We start from the raw sequence: 18704 nt of genomic DNA on the forward strand, positions 1-18704 counted from the left end.
AAAGTTATTGGCTTTGCATGTTTCGTGAAAGGAGCGTTTTACACATTGGCACAATTTCCGTGAGTGTCAGCTCCCCTTAAAGGTACTTCCCTAGACTGTATCTTCAGCAGTACAGATGTTTGGTGACACCACACACTCTGCTGTCTCCACTTCATTCTTTCCACTCCATTGTCTTCCATTCTAAAGAGTATAAGCCAAACACAAACTTCTGGCTCACATCATATTAACAACAGCCATGAGTGTTGTGCAGTATTGTAAGTTGATTCAAGGTAATTTGATTTTTCTAGGTGTGCAGCAAATATGAGACAGATTCATTAGTCCTTGGCGTAGAAACTTTCTGAAGAAGCTGATGTGTTTGTTTAGGCTCAAGCTCAGGGTCTCAGGCACTTGGAAAAAGCAGAGCCAAAGTGGTCCTGAGCAGAGTGTCTGCTCCTGTATCTGGCCCTAGATGATTTTTAAAGTTCCTTCCCAAACAAACCATTCTACAGTTCTATGAATTTGGCCCCATGGGACCAAATATTGTATAAATAGTCTTTATTGATTAAAAAAAACCACAAACCCCTACAAAATGGTGTCAGACATCTTTTTCAGCAGAGATAACACATAGGGAAGCAAAAATCTTCTTTCTTTAAAGCAAGTGTTGTGGTGTCACACTGACCAGAGGGATGCAAATGAAATCTGGGACAGGGCACAGCTTATGGGACTTCCACTCAGGTTAGGATCTGAGCTCGTTCAGTATTTTATGGAACCCTAGCTACTAGGCTCAGTCTTCTCCACCTTGAGAGAGACATCTTACTATTTTGCTAAATCCAGGCTCATTTTTTCCTTTCTTACCCTGCCACTTAGTTAGGCCAACTCAAAAAGTACAGACAGTATAAAAAGAAACTAAAAGCTCCTGGGAATTTTGAGGTAAATACTCCTCTACTCAGCTTTATTCTGGTTTGGACCTTTCCCCCTTCAATGGTCTCCTTCTTGGGACACCAGCTATTAGATGTTTAGGGTTATTTGTGCATACCTCTTGTGGTGAGGAGTTAAGACCTCTGCTCTGTATAAGGCTCTACTACTCTTGCAAGCCTTCATGTTCTCCATCTGTATGGAGTCAAAAGCAGCCCTGGTTTTTATTCAGACTGACAGATCTCTGCAGGGATTTTGCCAGTTGTGGACTACCATGTTTCTCCCAAATCTGTTTTCTAATAGTTATGATTATCTAGGATTATCCAATAGTTCCTACTTTGATACCTATACTCATGGGACTTGACTTAGTTCAGTTTGTATTAGTTTTTAAAAGACACAGCAATCTCAGGAACTGTTACTAGATGTCAAAAATCAGAGGTACTAGTTACAAGTACATCCCTGAGCAAAGCCTGTCTGCATTCTCCACAAAGGGTACCATTATCCCACAGACCCCAATACTATACAACTCACAACTTGTAGTCTGCTCCACCTTTTCCAGGACTAGCCAAACTTCAAGGATGACAATGGGAAAGCAAAAGGGGGGTGTTCAACTTTAGCCACCCAATGTCACTGGCTAACTGAGATGCCCTAAATTGAGTTACATGAGTAAAACCTCCTTTACCTGTCTTAAAATTCCTTCTGAGTGTCAGTTTCAGTGCTGGATCACAGATGAGCCTCTGGGACTCAAAGGACATTTCACTGGGTTATGAGCTATGTATATGTTATGCTACCTCACTCTTGGAGAATTATTAGGTCACTGAATCAAGTCTAAGGTAACTCAATTGGGCAAGGCAACAGGCTTAATTTTTAGATTCAGTAGCAACAGGGGGAAAGAAATGAGTGCAGAAATGATCCCTACACTCTTCACAGCCCTGTTTTTTTTAAGTACTGTAGTATTGTTATGCTGATTTTTTTTTTGGCATCCTAAAAGTTGCAGACAGACAAAGCAGAAAACTTCACTTTTAGAAATGATTGTTCTTTCGGAAATGCTGAAGCTGTTGCCTTTCTTAATTGCCAATAATAAAAGAAAGTCCAATATTTTTGCATAAGCATGTGGGAATTATTACAGATGGAGGAGGGGACAAGGGTGAGACCGAAAGGAAAGGGGCTATGAGAGCAGACCAAGTCTGGAGATAACCTGATGATTACATTTTTGTGGTTTCCTTCAAAGTCAAAGCGTCATGGCTGAGCATAAAAGAAGGAAGCAAAGAAAAAAAGGTTTGATGGCTGGTACAGGAGGTTTTAATGAGAAGTGATATTAATGTCTAATACTGTGGCATGAAGAAAAAAATAAAAGAATTTGGGAAGCCAGACCACACCTGACTTTTAAGAGCATCAGAAAGTCAAACAGCAGAGCTTTTGGAATCTGTAGAGATAGCGTTTTGGAATCTGTGGAAGCTAGCTTTAGTGACAGGTAAACTGCTTATTTGGTTAATCCTTCTTAACTGTTTTAAGTCCTTTGCAGAGGTTCCGGCTGTGCTGCTAGACTTCTGTAGTTCTCTTCTACCCTGCCTTTCCACTTATCCAATGGAAAAATACCTTTTCATTTTCTGAAGAAAAAAAAGCAGAAAGCATAGCATTCCTCTTCACCACTGCATATTAGCTGAGGATCTATTTTCAGTGAGTTTGATATAAATGTGTATTACTTGATGTCTAATGTAAATTTAAATTACTTAACAGGTCTGCTTGCAATGGATGAGCTTTACTAACATCAAACTGTATGTAAGGCCTTGAAACTCTACAAAACACACTTAAGAAAGATTTTATGAAGAAGATAATATGCAAACCAGGTTACAGTGTTCCCAGCTCACTTTTGTCCCCAATTCCAATTGGCCAGGCTGGTGTATTTCTTATTTCTGCATTTTAGATCATCCAGTTTCATTCCCAATCTGGAACCCCTCTTACTCCATGCTTACAAGGGTTGTGCCTATAGGTTTCCACTGCATGAGGTTTAATATTCTATTCTTCACTTACCAACATCAAGCTGGATGCAGTGCAGATGGCAACAATGGAGAAGCCTGCACAGGTATTCACCATTTGTTCTGTATTTCCTCAGACTGCTGACTTCATTGCTAAAGGTTAATCAAGTTTTCCACCTTTTATTTAAAACATGTTCTAAGCAGGACAGCACTTCATTCGAAGCTACTAACTATGCATTTGTGTCACAAGATTTCTTTAGAAATACTATAATTTTCTTTGGAAATTCTCCCTATTTCTAAAAATGTTTCAAATTCTTTTCAGAAGCTCTAAACGCTATAGAAAGACTTCCTGTCCCTACTTAGCAAACTGATTCAGTTTCTGTAGCTCGTACTCCTGCCTTTATGTTACCATATTCCGATATTTTTTTCAGAGAAGCTCTTGAAGGACTTGCTGAGAAATATGAGCAAGGTATGTTTTTCCTAGACTGTTGGAAGAATGACCAAATCCTGGTCAGAAGAAACACTGAAAACAGAGTGAAACACCAAAGGGCAGATTTGGTCTTCTCCCTCCAGCTGCCACTCCTTATTTATATCTCCCATAAATGGAATAAGGAAGCAGAGCTGGAGAATGAGTGGGATGCTTAGGGAGAAGCTGATTCACTGTGGTAGTGCTTTCCTGTCACACAGGAGGGGCAGTGGCATGCACTTAAGTCCTGAGTGTACCTCTGTTGGAGTCAATGGGACTGGTCTCCCTGCTTTGGGTTAAAGAGAGGTAGTTTAGCTCAAATTGCAAGGCAAGGAGAGGAGTGGAATAATGTAGCTGTGGTTTGGTTGTTTCCCACCCCTGTGATTCTGACGAGAACATTCAGTATGAGGCCCCTAAAAATTAAATTTTTCTTTTAATGGAAAATGCTGCTTCGTCACAGGGTACCTGGCCCAGCACTGCATGTGTACTCAGAGAATTTCCAGGCTTTCAAGTGACCCTGCTGCTGCAGTTCCAGCTGCCAGGAAGCAGAAGCAGGAGCATGAGGAACATTGTAAGACAGCTGACACAGACTGATGTTACAGCACTGTCTGCTAAATAGTCAAGATTAGTATTTGTAGCTGCTGCCACCAGGATGCCTGCAGAGCTTTCATGGGTCAGCAAGCAATGATTCTGAGGCTAATTATTATTGAAGACAACTCCATCTTGTAGGACTTTGAAAGATTCCTTCTTTTTTTTACTGATAACAAAAGTCTCCCACACAGCAGAGAAAGGATGGCTGCATGAAGCAGGTGGGAGAAAATTTCCATTAGAGAAGAAGTCCTGGGCTTTATATATTGATAATTGTCCTGAAATGTTTCACTATTACATGCGAGCTTGGTCCGCCAGCGTAATTCTGACAGCAACAGAACTGTCAGTGGGAGGTTTGCATTTTGATTGCAGCAGATTATATGAGCTCCTGAAATCAAATTCTGCTTTCCATGTGTAAATAAAGCTTTCACTGCTTCAGCTGGATTTATGTTAGGGTTTTCTGAAATATAGTTTAGCCCACTGAGTTTTTTAGAACAGCCTTGGTATTTTAGATGACTGTTTTATTTTTCTCTCTATGTGTGCCATTCTTCACAAAATGTTTCACAAAGAAGCACCATAGTTTGTGTGAGTAAATGCAATATGTTGGCCAGCTGAAGAATATTTTCCTATCACTTTTCAAGTATGGCTACAGAAAAAACCAAAATCATGAGAAACATTTCATGTGAAGAACTTGGGCCTGATTTCGAGCCACCTGACTTCACTTTGGTCTTGCTCTTTTAAATTACCTAGAAAATACCATAATCTTCTTTTTTTTATACAGCTGGATGACAGCCAGACCTCTGGCTCCAGAGGTAAAGGGCAAAACCTAAAAAAATCCTGTCTGAACAGGCAACTCCACCCTCTTCCCCAAGTCAGCTTGGCCTTTTGACAGAAAGCAAGCTCTGAAACAAATTCATTCATTGCTTTGTTTTTGGACAAAACTCAAAATTCTGAACTCACACCACAGAGAGACCATTTCCATGAAATCCCAGAATGCTATTTTATTACCCTTTGTCATTACCCATAATCAGATAAAATTAACATTTGCTTTTATCAAAGAGAAAAGCCCGCACTGGAAATGAGTGATGTCAAAGGTGATTGCTTTATGAGCAGAGTCAAAAAGGACCTCTGTGTTTTAATGCAGCAGCGAGGGAGACCATTCTAGACAGGTATCCAATATAAGAGGAGGGAAATCCTCCTTTAAGATAGACATTTGAGCTCCACCGAAATCAGTCAGAGAGAGGAGTAAAAAAGGATTCCACAGGATTCTGGCTGCAAATCAAGGTATAGCTATGTGTGTGTTTGGCGTGGGATAAAGAAGCTGATCCCTTCCTGGTAGTGGTTTGGGAGAAGCCAGAGTAAGAAGACAGACTCAGGAGCTCAAAAGGGCTGACACATCTGCCAGTTTAGATATGACCTGAGACTGTCTAGATGCAAGACAGCCACCAAAAGCTACAAAAACTCATTATCTGCCAGATTTGGGCTCCTGTATAGTCAGTGGTGGGAAGTAATGGTGGTACCTCAAAGAGATGTCTAATGTATGCATTACAGTTACTTCTTTCCAGTGACTGCATAAGAAACCAAAGTATGGAAGCCCTAAATAATAAAGGACCAGAAGGATCCAACTTCATATGCAGTCATATGTGGTAATGTGAGAAGATATGGCCCAAAGGATTTAGGAAAGCTTAGAAAACAACATTAAGAATGAATATGTTCAAGAGTGAAATTCCAGCTCTTGTCTACACCTAAGTGTAGGTAAAATAAGGTACATGAGTAACCTCTGCATTTCTCCAGTCCCATTTTGCTGTTGGAGGCCTGTCTGATCCTGTTACAAACTCAAGAAGTAGGGCTGGCCCCAATTGGACAAAACTGGTTTCCACCTAGGAGTGTCAGCACATTAAAATCAGAGCTTTACTCTGAGAAGATTCTACTGTCAGTGAAACCAGAGTTGTTCATAGGCATAAGATACAGCTTAGAGCAAAACGCCAAGATCATCACAGGACTTCCTGCCCTTAGGGAAGACACATGCTCCTATTCTACTCAGACCTTGGCAGCATGGCTTGGTGCCCAAACCACTGGCTTACAGGATACTCTTGTGGAGCCCCTACACTCTTGATAAATCACTGCACATTCACTGGAATAGGAACATTTTCTACAAGGCACTAGTTGGCAGCCGGTCACTAGTGGTGTCCACCAGGGATCAGTGTTGGGCCCGGTTCTGTTTAATATCTTTATTGATGATTTAGATGAAGGGATTGAGTCCACCATTAGCAAATTTGCAGATGACACTAAGCTGGGGGGGAGTGTCGATCAGCTGGAAGGTAGGAGGACTCTGCAGAGGGACCTGGACAGACTGGAGAGTTGGGCTGATTCCAACGGGATGAGGTTCAACAAGACCGAGTGCCGGGTCCTGCACTTTGGCCACAACAACCCCCTGCAGCGCTACAGCCTGGGGACAGAGTGGCTGGAGAGCAGCCAGGCAGAAAAGGACCTGGGAGTTTGGATTGACAGGAAGCTGAACATGAGCCAGCAGTGTGCCCAGGTGGCCAAGAAGGCCAAGGGCATCCTGGCCTGGATCAGGAACAGTGTGGCCAGCAGGACGAGGGAAGTGATTCTTCCCCTGTACTTAGCACTGGTGAGGCCACACCTGGAGTACTGTGTCCAGTTCTGGGCCCCTCAGTTCAGGAAGGATATTGAGGTGCTGGAGCAGGTCCAGAGAAGAACAACGAGGCTGGTGAAGGGACTTGAGCACAAGTCCTATGAGGAGAGACTGAGGGAGCTGGGGTTGTTCAGCCTGGAGAAGGGGAGGCTCAGGGGAGACCTCATCACTTTCTACAACTCCCTGAAAGGAGGCTGTAGCCAGGTGGGGGTTGGTCTCTTCTCCCAGACAGCTATCAGTAAGACAAGAGGGCATGGTCTTAGGCTCTGCCAGGGGAGGTTTAGGTTGGATATCAGGAAGAAATTCTTCACAGACAGGGTAATCAGTCATTATTGGAATGGGCTGCCCAGGGAAGTGGTGGATTCACTGTCCCTGGAGGTTTTTAAGATGAGACTGGATGTGGCACTTAGTGCCATGGTCTAGTGACCACAGTGGTGTTGGATCAAGGGTTGGACTTGATGATCTCAGAGGTCTTTTCCAACCCAGCTGATTTTATGATTCTATGATTAACAGCTTCTCTCCAAGGAAGGATAAGAGCTAAAGGAGATATGTGAAGGATGAAAGAGCTAAGAAAATCAAGCTGTCTATCCAGGCTTTTGCCAAGTCCCTCAGCAGCAAACAAGCCATCTTTTAGCCCTTAGCTGAAACTAGCTATGTTTTGCTATGCTTTAACAATTCCAAGACAGCTCCTGTCCCTTGATACAATATCAAAAAATTTGCACTCCAAAGAGCAATTGCTGTAATAATAACAATACTTACATTTCATTATTTAACCTCATGCTATTCATTCATGAGGATTAGTGCTTAATTAATTAACAACACTTAGCATTTCCACTCAGCACTTTACCTCTTCAAAGCATCATACCAACACTACCTAATTAAGGGCAGAGCTCCACAGACACTTCACATCAGGACTTCTCTTTGACAGCTCTGCATCCAAGAGTTGCCCACATCGTGTAGCATGAATTCAAGTTGAAAGCCCTACTAACTTCATCAGGAACCAGGTAATGCCCTAGTTATCAAGAGACTATCTTTGCAATTTCCTTTTCTTTTCCTATTGCTTCTGGTTGCTTACTATTCACCCAGGGATCTAATTATTGGCTAATGTGATGGATGATAATGTGAACCTTGTATTAGTGTTATCTATAAAACTCTCATTCTTCTGTTAGTGCAAACCTTATTCTCAGTCACCTGGTTGAACTGCCTTTGGATAGAAAATGTGTTAACCACAAAAACAGATTATAAAATGACAAGTGAGAGTTTTTAAGGGAGATGGTGCTTTCAATCCATCAGTCAAATGCCTGCTATGAAAGTGCCTTTCTTGTAAGCACCCCAGGATGCTACACAACATCAATAGACAATATAAACACGAAGCTTTTATGGTTCACTTTACAATTGGACATTGACTCTGAACCTGTGAAACAGAAAGGAATTGAATTTCATGACCAAAGAACATAATGTGCACAGGATTAAGTAGACAACACTGGTAGAAGCAGGAAAGCAGTACGGCATTGGATGCTGATAGGGAGATTAAATTTACAGATAAGAAACCAAAGGAATAAAACAATTCTGAGTAAAATCTTATAAGGCACTCAATACTTCATAACACTATTCCATATCCACTGGGTTTTTTCCAGAGAATCAAAAATGCTGATGGATTTGTTCAGTCACTGATTGACTGGGCCTTGATTATGAGAACTGAACAAAGAAAGCTCTAAATATGTGGTAGTTCCAGCCAAGGGAATTATACAGACAGTATAGAAGTAAACTTCTGATGCAGTCAAATGGGAAGAAAAAGAAAACATTCATCACAGTTCAAGAACTTGTTTAGTGTCTCAGAGGATGTCTTCACAGGGCAGTGGCTGGCAGAGCAGCAGCCTGGGGCTGCTGCTGATCAAACTTGCTCCAGAGGAAAGCAAGAAATCCAATACAGCAGTGTGCCTTCCAGCTCTGAGGGGTGTTGTGGTGTGTCACATGCACATCACAGCTTGCATCAGCTTGGTCAAATAGCTTTCTCAGGAAGCCCTTCTTGCCAGATGAGCCACAGCTTGATAGATACCAGAAATTTAAATGGTTTGGTTCTTTGAAAACTGATTGTCTTGAACAGAATCAGACCCAACCATTTTGACACTGAAGTATTCCACAAGGATAACTGTGTATTACTATCTACAGTGTCTTTGTGCCCAAAATAAGCTGTGTTAGTGTTACTGCTAAATTCTAAAATCCCAAGAGTTTAAAGTACAAAAACAGGCTTTATTATCACTTAATAGAATTTCATTTAAGCTGCAGATGGATGAGGCCCTTATTGCCATATTCATCCTTAAGCTGAGGGTCATATACTCATCCTAGATTTTTCTTGACATGTGTTTGGAATTCAATACCTGCCTTTCATCTTCCTCTACTCCCCACAATTCTTCTTCCCTCACTCAGCTTCAACTGAATACACTCCAGTATTCCCTTGCCACCAGTTACCACTGTCTAGGACTCCCTTGTCTCAGACAAATGGACTAGCCCCCAGTGAGCTAACCCCTAAGGTCTCCATCACTTGGTTACCCTGCAGCCCTTTCTACCATTTACCATGTAGGACCCATCCCAGATCCATTCCAGCCTGCCCTGCTTCTGCATTAGTTAAGGCTGGTTCTACTGGTGTATGTGGTTACATTAGGAAAAGCATGCATCTTTCTTATTACAAGTTTCCTAAAATGTAATGCTCAAATCAGAACCATCCACTGTGGTTCAGGAAAAGATACCTGTTAATTAGCACGCACATTGGATCAGACCATTAACAAATGCATTAGGAAGCTACTGTGGAAGCTGATTCAAGTTATTATGTAGGTAACTGTGCTTCTGTTTCCAGCACAAAGCTGTCACATGAGTCCTTCTCATCACTTTTGTATTTACATTTGCTGTGCATCTGTTCTAGCATCTCTAAGCTCTGATGTCTTGGAAGAACACACGCTGAGATACTTCCTGACTGGGATCAGCTTCTAGTACTGGAACTCTGCTGGGTGTGGCTAAAGATGTGAACCAAACACAGGCATAAGAACAAGTTGGTAAAGACAAAAACCTGGCATTTGGAAGGCAGTTCTCTACTTTGGTGATTGACCAAAATAAATTTAGATTACTTATATAATTAGGATTTTACCTTTCATTCTGCTGTTTTACTCTGCCTATACAATAAACCAAGTTGGTCTGTTTAGTCTGCCTCATGGGGTGTTGGGGTTTCCAAGTTTCACAGAACTGCAGAATTTCTGCTGTTCATAGTGCTCTCTCTGTAAGAGGTCACAGGGTAGTCAGAAACAGATCCACGGTGGTCATGAATGTAAGTTCCAGCATGTATTTCCTCCCAGCTTCCAGTGTTTAATGTCACTGGGACAATTTATACTTTTTGGCTATCACAGCATCCTACAGCAGTGAATTTCACAAGTGATATTGATTGCACTAAATCATACATGTGCTTTCCCTGTTACTTCATCAGAAGAAAGTGTTCCTGCTGCTGCACCACCACTGTGCATAGTATAAGCCTTGCAATTTAGCCTGCACAGGGAGTGCTGCATGAATTGTTTGATGACTGGGAGTACAAGACATCCTAATCTGCTTGCCTAGTGAAACTGCTCAGCACTAGGGTTAATAATGAAATACAGACCAGCTGAAGCAACCTTTACAGAGCTTGGTATGCTCCAGGGCAAATATGATTGAGAGTGACACTAGCTATATGTTTTACTAATTTTATCACTACGCCTATTCTAAGCACAGCCTTTCAATTAATTGATTCTTAGGACTTGATATAGACGGTACTGAAATATTTCTGACAACAGCAATTTCACAAGTAGCGTTACTCATCCCATCCCAACTCAGATTTCTCACCTTTGTGGTCCACAATTTGACTGTCCAGTCAAATGATGATGTGACAAAGAGATGAGAAAAGTCAATTGGACCCACTGCCATGTGACAATTGATTCCTGTGACAGGTCCTTGATGGCCTTCAAAAATTTCACCAATGCCAGCTTTACTGCAGGAAGAAGAGACATTTACATGTGGAGAGTCATTTACCACCTGGTGATTTAACATTATTTTTCTTTACTCTTGGGTTCCTGTTTCCTTTTAAAGTACTATTTAACCTGTAAATCTCTCTCCTTTCACTAAGGCTTTTGCCTGCAGAGGGAAAAATTAATGTTCAGAATCCAGCACAGGGAGACTTTCTCATACCTGAAGACTTGCCTTACTCACTTCTGCATATACTGTCTACTACTGTAGCTTGAAGTAACATTTATGTATAATTATAAAATAATTCCAAATTGTAATTATACTATAGCTTATGTCTCTGAGTAAGCCATTATCACAAGGAATAACCATTAAAATAAAAATGCGAATATGTTAATGACTTATCATGAGCAATTCTTTTTGTCTTAAATATCTAAAATAACTTTTCACAGCAGTCAATCAAGTCGCTAGGAAGCAAATGTTTTTTCACAGTAATTGAAGGAACAGGTCCTGTGATCAGGTATCATACAGTTATTACTTTTAACAAGGGGAGAAATGCATTTCATCAGCCTGAGGCTAGAGTACCTATTAGGAAGGAAAAATACAACACTGTGTAAGACAGAATGTGCACAGTTTTTTTCTTCCTGGAAGCAAATGATGCCAGCTCGGTTATCAGTGCTGTCTCACAGTGTACACAGAAAAGGGAATCATAAAATTACCCTTTTAGTTAGATTATAGAAAAACTGCGAGTAAAAGAAAATACATTAAAAATAGCCACAGCCCTGATGAGGCTGTCAGCCCTGTGCCAGTGTGAGTACAGTGTACTGAGAGCTGCACTGGAGGAAAAATGGGGATGGTAGCAAAAAGCTCAAGGAAAGACAGGCAGGAGCAGAAAAACTTTTGTCAATGGTCAGCAGAATGTTTGCTAAAAGGGTATACTAACATGAGGATCTGTCACCTTCTCCCTCTTGTGAGGAACAAACCAGGAATGTCTGAAAAATCAGAAGTGAGAAATACCCTTGGGAATGCTTCATTCGTCTTAGCAGCCTAAGATTAATTCAAACCATCAGCAGCCGCACAGCCTATCAGTATATACCTAAATAGACACAATTTTGCAATACTGTCATTGGTCAGGCTAAAATAGAAATATTTGAAAATAAAAAAATATTGAACAAAATAACTCAAAACAGTATTTAGAAAACATTAGGGGTGTCTAATATAAGCCTTACAATCTTTAACCAGTGTATCAATGTCTCTTTGGTCAACAGAAACTCCGAATATGATAAAATCTGAATTCAGCAAATATTGCAAACTACTGAAGTGTGGGCGTGAGCTCTAAGTCTATCAGTGGAAAAAGTTTGTTCTTTACAAAAGCATCCCAGAGAATGGAACTACTACTGGAAGCTATCAGAGCACATTAGTATCCCATAAATTTGCAGGGTGCAAAACAAGGAACTTGCAGTATTAAACAACAGTCTGGGTTATGTATGGAAAGGATATGACCCCCATGTGTGAGAGAGCACAGGATTCTGGGAATGAATTAAGCAGAGCTCTCAAACCCATGTGGCACGGCTACATCTGTGCTAGCAAAGAGACCAGGCAGCAGGCCAGACTGAGGGACAACGGTGTGGGTGGCTGCTGGCTGAACAACAAAACGCTGTCGCCCTCCTGGAGAGGGTGGGCATGTCCAAACTGCCCCCTGAGAGTGGGGGCCAGCAGGGCTCAGTCTCTACCCTCACTGCATAGATGCAGCCTGAACTGCTGCATAGGAATACCCGGAACCAGATGGCCACGCATGGGAAACTGCGTTCTCTGTTTCTCATGTGCACGTGTGCTCACGGTGGCTTTTCTCTGAATCATGCTTGTGGAGTCTGAAGATGGAGCTGAGAATGGCAAAAAATAAAGCAGATTACCATCTCTTATGAGTGGTTGAGGCCTGATTACCCTGCAACAAAACTGTCTCCTAGGGCCTCATTTGACCTGCCCAGACAATAGATACCTACATCTCAGCTAGCTGTATAAGCCTCCACCTCATCTCGTGGATGAGAAAGAGGCATTTCTGAGGTTCCAGTCATCTTCTCTTCAGGCAGATGTCTGAAAAAGGTAAAGGAAGTCAACCTAAGAGTAGTCATTGCTCCCCACCAACCTCACAGGGAGCCTGGGGCAACTACCCCAGTATAACAGGCTGTAGCACAGATGCTCAGAGTCAGGCAGCTCCTGTCCCCACTCTCCACACACACTTGGCTACCTCTCGCCAACACAGGTATGCAATGTTATGTCAGTACAAAATGCTGAACCTCACCTTCCATGACGACAAGCTGTGTAGACTGTTCCCTCTTCACTGCCAACGACAAAATTATTGACATCTCCAGTTGGAAAAGCCATTCCTGTAACCGCCACTGGTTTGGACTTATTGTACACAAGCTCCATGCTCTCCTACCAAGACAGATTTTTTGTTATTATTCCGTTTGTTATTTGTTAGTCTGGCTTTGTTTTGGTTTTTTTTCCCTAATTAATTTATAAATGTTGCACAGTGTAGCAGGAGAGGAAGATGAAATCATTTGACCCAGTCACAGGATTTTGGTTTCTACTTGGGATATTGCGAGAAGATGCAATGTCACTAGGATGCTCTTGCCAACCCCAACACTATCTGTCATACCTTTGAGACTGGCAGGAAGGCACTGGTCTTTCCTGCATCATTTTAAATCAGGCAGCTATGACAGGTGAGAATTTAAAATCTGATGGTGCAGAAACTGAAGGTAATACCTTAATGGTTACACTTGCCAGCTCCAGGCTCTAATAAATCATGCAATACCCTTCTATTTACAAACATTTTGGAAATCAATTGTTAGGAAGCACATGTAATATTGTGTGCATCTGAGGCATTTATTGCACTGTGTCATTTGTCCCTTTGCAGGACAAAATTAAAAAGTTGGGGTTCTGTCACTACCACCATTCTAAGTGTTACTTTTCAGGAATTTTCTGAGGTAACCAGAAACACTCCCTCTAGACTCCACCATCAAGCTACAAACCAGCAGAAATGTTTTCTTTTTTCATTTGGTAGCTATATTTCAAAGTGAATCAGCATGCCCATTTTTACTATTGCAAATACAATCACCATGAACAGTTTGTGGCCATTGCAAGATGCGAACACTTTGAGCAGACTTTGCACAACTTTTTGGTTTTTCAGCCTAAATCATGTAACCCAAGAATCCACAAAAGGGCTGAATGATTTCACCATTTTCATTTTTAGCTATTTAAGTGGGTTTGTTTTCTATGTTTAAAGTGTCTAAGCTGCTATTCTTCTATGGCCAAAGCCTGTAGGGTTTTTCTCAGAAGGGTGTTTTGCTGTAACTAAAGAAAGTGAGTGTCCCTGCGAGAGGAGAGCGATGCAAATCCATAGAGAAATAGTTTTGCTTGGTTTATACTTTTTTTTGAAATACATTTGATTCTATTATAAAGGAAAACATGGAAAATGTATGGGGAGAACACTCCATATTTCTATGAATATGTGAGTGAGAGAGAGAGAGAAAGAGAGAGAGAAAATTCAGTGAATATGGGAGACAGACCATATATTTTTGTGAAAACCTTCTAGGATGAGATCATCATTTAGTGTTGCTGTGGAGACACGGCCATAGGCTGTGGTGGACTCTCTCCTCCCAGCACCCACACCAGTGCTCTGGATCTGTGTCTTTGGAAAATTTCAGACTGACACACATCAGCAACACTTTACTCCTCCCAATTTAAAACTGTGGCATGTAGCTTGACATCAAGCCCTGTGCCTTTTTTTTCTAGATCACCGTGAGCCATATGCCAAACTTCAGTGTAATACGGGGTGTGTTCCCATCCTTGTTGAGAGGCAGTTTTGGAGCAGGGAAATTCCATCTGAGTGATGAGGTACCGGAACTCAGATGTTCAAAGATCTGTGCTTCAGAATTTAGAATTCCAGTAAATGAATACATAAGGGTGGAATTTATCTACTTGATGTTTATATGAGAAATAAGGGAAGGGGTTTGGATGCCTGAGCATAGATGTCTGGGCCATTTTAGGTGCCTCCACTTCTATTGCAGAAGAGTATTGGTATTTTGTAGTCCCAGGGCACAACTACCAGACCCATACTGCTGCCTTGGGCAACATGAGCAACATGGTTGACCTTTGGAAGCTGGTCTCACTTTGAGTAGGGGAGTAGATGGGATAACTTCCAGAAGCCCCTTCCACCTTAAGATTGGATGGTTCTGTATCCCAGGGTGGGTATCTGAAATGGCATTTCACACTTGGAGGGGTTAGTCATCCTCCAGAAGTACCAGCCTCTCTCTCTATTAAATGTAAAGGAAACTTGGAGTTGACATGGACTTAACTTTTAGATGGCTGAGGTTAGGATAGAGAAGTCCCACCTCTTGTGTCAACACTGAAAAGCTAATAATTTGATAGTAATTGCACAATAATGCATGATTAATGGATGGGTAACGGAAGCAGTAAGGGGAGTTTCTATGCAGCATTTTGAAACATGATCAGATCCCATGATGCTTAGTAAAAATTATATTAATTTTCTTTCCTAAGAAATTATGTATAAAAAATGAATGATGTGATAGAATAGAAAATGTACTACTCCAGGAGATAACACTTAAAACACGCTTTCTGTACACCTTTTTCAGCATCGGATTCTTTGTTTAGTTTCCATTATTATAATCACTAGTGGTTTGGGCAATTTTCCTATGTTTCCTTTTATTTCAGGTACAAAGGAGAGGAGGGGAGGAAAAGGTGACGGTAGCAAACATTCCAGAGAGAAGAGATTAGTTCTAAAACTTTTGAATTGCATTGTTTGTTCCTTTGGCTACCGAAGGCAGGCAGCAAAGTAAGCTTTCTGACTGTGGGCCTTGGAAACCTGTAGTGCCTAGGGTGTGTTCAGCAGCAGTGCAATCTAGTCCATATTTGTTAAACAATGCTGCAGAATAAGTGCAATTTATACCACAGGCGACTTCTGTAATTATCATGCTTTAAAATGGACTATTTCATTTTCACTTGAAACTGACCTATGTATTAATGTATTACAGTAATTACATGATTTGTGGTAAAGGAAATGGGTTTGGCTCTTAGCAGAGACTGCTGGAAGCAAGCTGTACTCTTTCAAGTGCATCCATTGGTTTTAGTTTGTATAGGATGTGAGGTTTTGGCTTTTAGGAGCTGTGTTCCACTACACAGGTATCCTGCTCTACTGAAGGCACTTTTTTCCCCTGTAGAGATAGATGAAAACAAACCCACCTGTGGAGTTGAGAGCATGTCCAGGCTCCAGGAGCACATTTTGCCATCCGTAGAGACGGTAATGAGATTGTGCGCATTCTGTGTCCCAACTACATTCACACAATACACAGGATGCTGAAAACACATTGACACTGGAAATCAGAGAGCCATCTCACATTTTCACAGACAAATTTCTAATGTCTCATATGTTATTTTAAAGAACGATTAAGTAGTCACACAATGCCTGGAAAATACAACTCAGCTTTTGCCAGAAAGGAATTGTTTTGCTTAGGTTTTTTTAATTTAAATTTTAAGAAGTATGTTATGGAGGTGGAAATGTTTTCTAAGTTTCATTTTCCTCGTAATAAAACAACCCAGCTGAGTAATGTTGAATTATGTGGATGAGATTTCACCCACAGGGACTTTATCATTCTGCTGATGGCTTTTGACACTGAAAATAACCAGCAGAAAGAGGCAAATTGTCCAAATGGAATCAAAATGAAATCTCTATTCAAGAAAACAGCTGCATAAAACTTGAACTCTGTCAGAATTTGGCTTGCATGATAAATATTTGCAAATGCACTCTGGTTGAAGAACATGAACCAGCCCATCAGCGTTTTTCAGCATTGGCCAATACACCTTTTTGATTCTGTTATTATAAATGGGGAGTGACTAAATTTAGGGTGTTACACCTGGCTCGACATAACACAGTCGTTCCATGGAGGCTGAATTCCACGTAGTATGCATAATGAAACTTGGCCTATTCCTTTTCCAAGGAACCTGGTAACATTTTGAGCCTAGTGTCATCTGATATCTGATGGTAACATATGAGGGATGGGTCAAGTTCAGCAAACTCCAGAGTGAAAAATCAGTCAGTCTGAACAACAAGATTTAATTTCCTTTGACCTGTACAAGTGATACTGCTGAATTAAGGGTTAAACATATACAGAAGTCAAGCAAAGGAAAATTTAATTTCTCTGATGTTTTTGCCAATAAATAGAAGACCTGTGTTTCCAGAAAGAAAAAACACTTTTCTCTAATACTTTCCTTATTTAAAGAAAATTAGGACCAACTTACAAGAGATCCCTATGGAGCTTCTAAGCCAACTCCATGCAGAGTTGGAAATGTAGCATTTGCTCCTGCTGAAAGGAATGGCAGAACTACCACTTACGTCAGACTACTTCAAGATCCAGCTGCAGGTCACTTACCCAGTCAGTGGGAAAAGGCATAAATCTTATTTCAGGTTTGATACCTGAGTGCTCAATAAATGTCCCCTCTCTAAGTGCAAAAAGTGCAAAAATGTGTGAACATTGTTTGTGCACACACTGAGAGGGACCAAGCAATTACTGCTGCAATGGTACCTTATGCTTGGAGTTCACCTGTACACACCAGTAAGTCACAAGGTCCATTCTGATGCTGATTTTATTCTTTCTCTCAAGATTGTCAGGCACCTGGTTTCTCCTAGATCATCAAATGGACCCCAACTGGTCCCTCACACGTGCTTCACACTATTACTCTCATATGATGGACCTTTTTGCTGCTTAGTGTTAAGGTAATGACTCCAGTGCTAAACATGATTGCCACATACTGATGTGTGAAATAAGCATAGGCCTATTTTTTTCATGGGTATTTGAACTCCAGTAGTCCAAACAGACAGTGACAGAGTGGGTGGGAGGAAGACAAAGCAAGCAGTGGACTATCTAGGATATTTAGCAGGGAGGAAGACAGTAAGCTATGTCTTTCCAGCAGCACCTCAGTGTGTCAGGTCTGGCTTTAATCAGGGCTACCAGCCATCAATTTCATGCACAATAAAACTCATGGCAGAAATGAAAAGATGTAAGGAAAGCAGATGAATAAGACAATCAACTGTATGCAACAGAAAGTCTAAACAGGCTCCTTCCTTTCAAAGGGTCGCTGCCAGCTTGCTTTTATTTATTTTGGAAATGAAATCATCATGCAAAAGGGTTTTGTCTTAATTAAAATTTCCTGTTGTTCCAAGTACAGATGTGTGGTGGGTGTGAAAGGAAATTAGTGAGTAAGCTGCGGGTAGAATCCTCTTTCCTGGTGAATCCAGGCAGTAATCAGTGATACTAAATTTCAGGAAGGTTTAAGTCAGTGAAAACAACACGATTGTTTCCAATAAACAAAGCAAGAGAAAGAAAAGAGAAAAATCCTTTTTTCTCCTATGGCATGAGTTCAAGTTAAAAATGACTATTCAACTCACATATAGCAGTACATAAATTAAGATCATTATGGTAGAGTTGTCTTAATTTAATTCTTTTTTTTTTCTTGGCAGCTAGGATTCAAGCCAGCCTTTTGCAACCAAGACCTCATTTGCAGTTTATGTAAGTAATTCCTATCTATATACATAAAGTAAGCACTCTTTTATTGTAAAATCTGATCACTGCTGAAAAACATCACGCTTCCTCATGTTAAGACTGTTTAAACACTTATTTATACCAATCCATGACAGCACATAAAGTGCCCATCCATAACTGAAAGTAATTTATTTATATTTGTCAAAAGCAAAACAGCATATATTGTCCTATTGCAATAATAAAACTACTTTAATATATAATTCCAGGAGGTACAATTTTGCCTTAAGTGATTTTTGAGTGTAAACAAATTACTTCCCATTAATCTTTTCTTTTCCGCTAGATTTCGAGTCCCAGTTGTTCAATTTTCAGTGATAGTCAGCTTCTTGCTACTGGTTTTCTGGTCTGCTACATCTTTAAATTGCACTTCCAGGAGAGACTGTTTCTTTTCATGCAGATTGAACAACATTACTGGCGACAAAATGAGCAAAACATTAGGGAAATGAAAAGCAATGTTGAAGTTGCAACCCATGGCACAGATCATTAGATAATTACATCAACATTCATGATAGTGGAAA

General features: G+C 40.9%; 1 protein-coding gene across 4 annotated transcripts in view; it reads right to left on the reverse strand.

Moving 5' to 3' along the window:
- Positions 1-18704, reverse strand: part of DYNC1I1 (dynein cytoplasmic 1 intermediate chain 1) — a 184710-nt gene that overhangs the window by 27860 nt on the left and 138146 nt on the right. For all 4 annotated transcript variants that reach the window (XM_039388634.1, XM_027749172.2, XM_027749174.2 and 1 more), the window contains exons 12-14: positions 15833-15946; positions 12873-13006; positions 10454-10598 (exon numbers count right to left, since the gene is read on the reverse strand). In XM_039388634.1, coding sequence (XP_039244568.1) covers positions 10454-10598; positions 12873-13006; positions 15833-15946 — 393 coding nt within the window. The remainder of the gene's footprint in view (positions 1-10453; positions 10599-12872; positions 13007-15832; positions 15947-18704) is intronic.

This window comes from Pipra filicauda, unplaced genomic scaffold, assembly GCF_003945595.2.
Source record: "Pipra filicauda isolate LSUMZ 115617 unplaced genomic scaffold, ASM394559v2 scaffold66_size7647185_pilon, whole genome shotgun sequence".
Lineage (NCBI taxonomy): Eukaryota > Metazoa > Chordata > Aves > Passeriformes > Pipridae > Pipra > Pipra filicauda.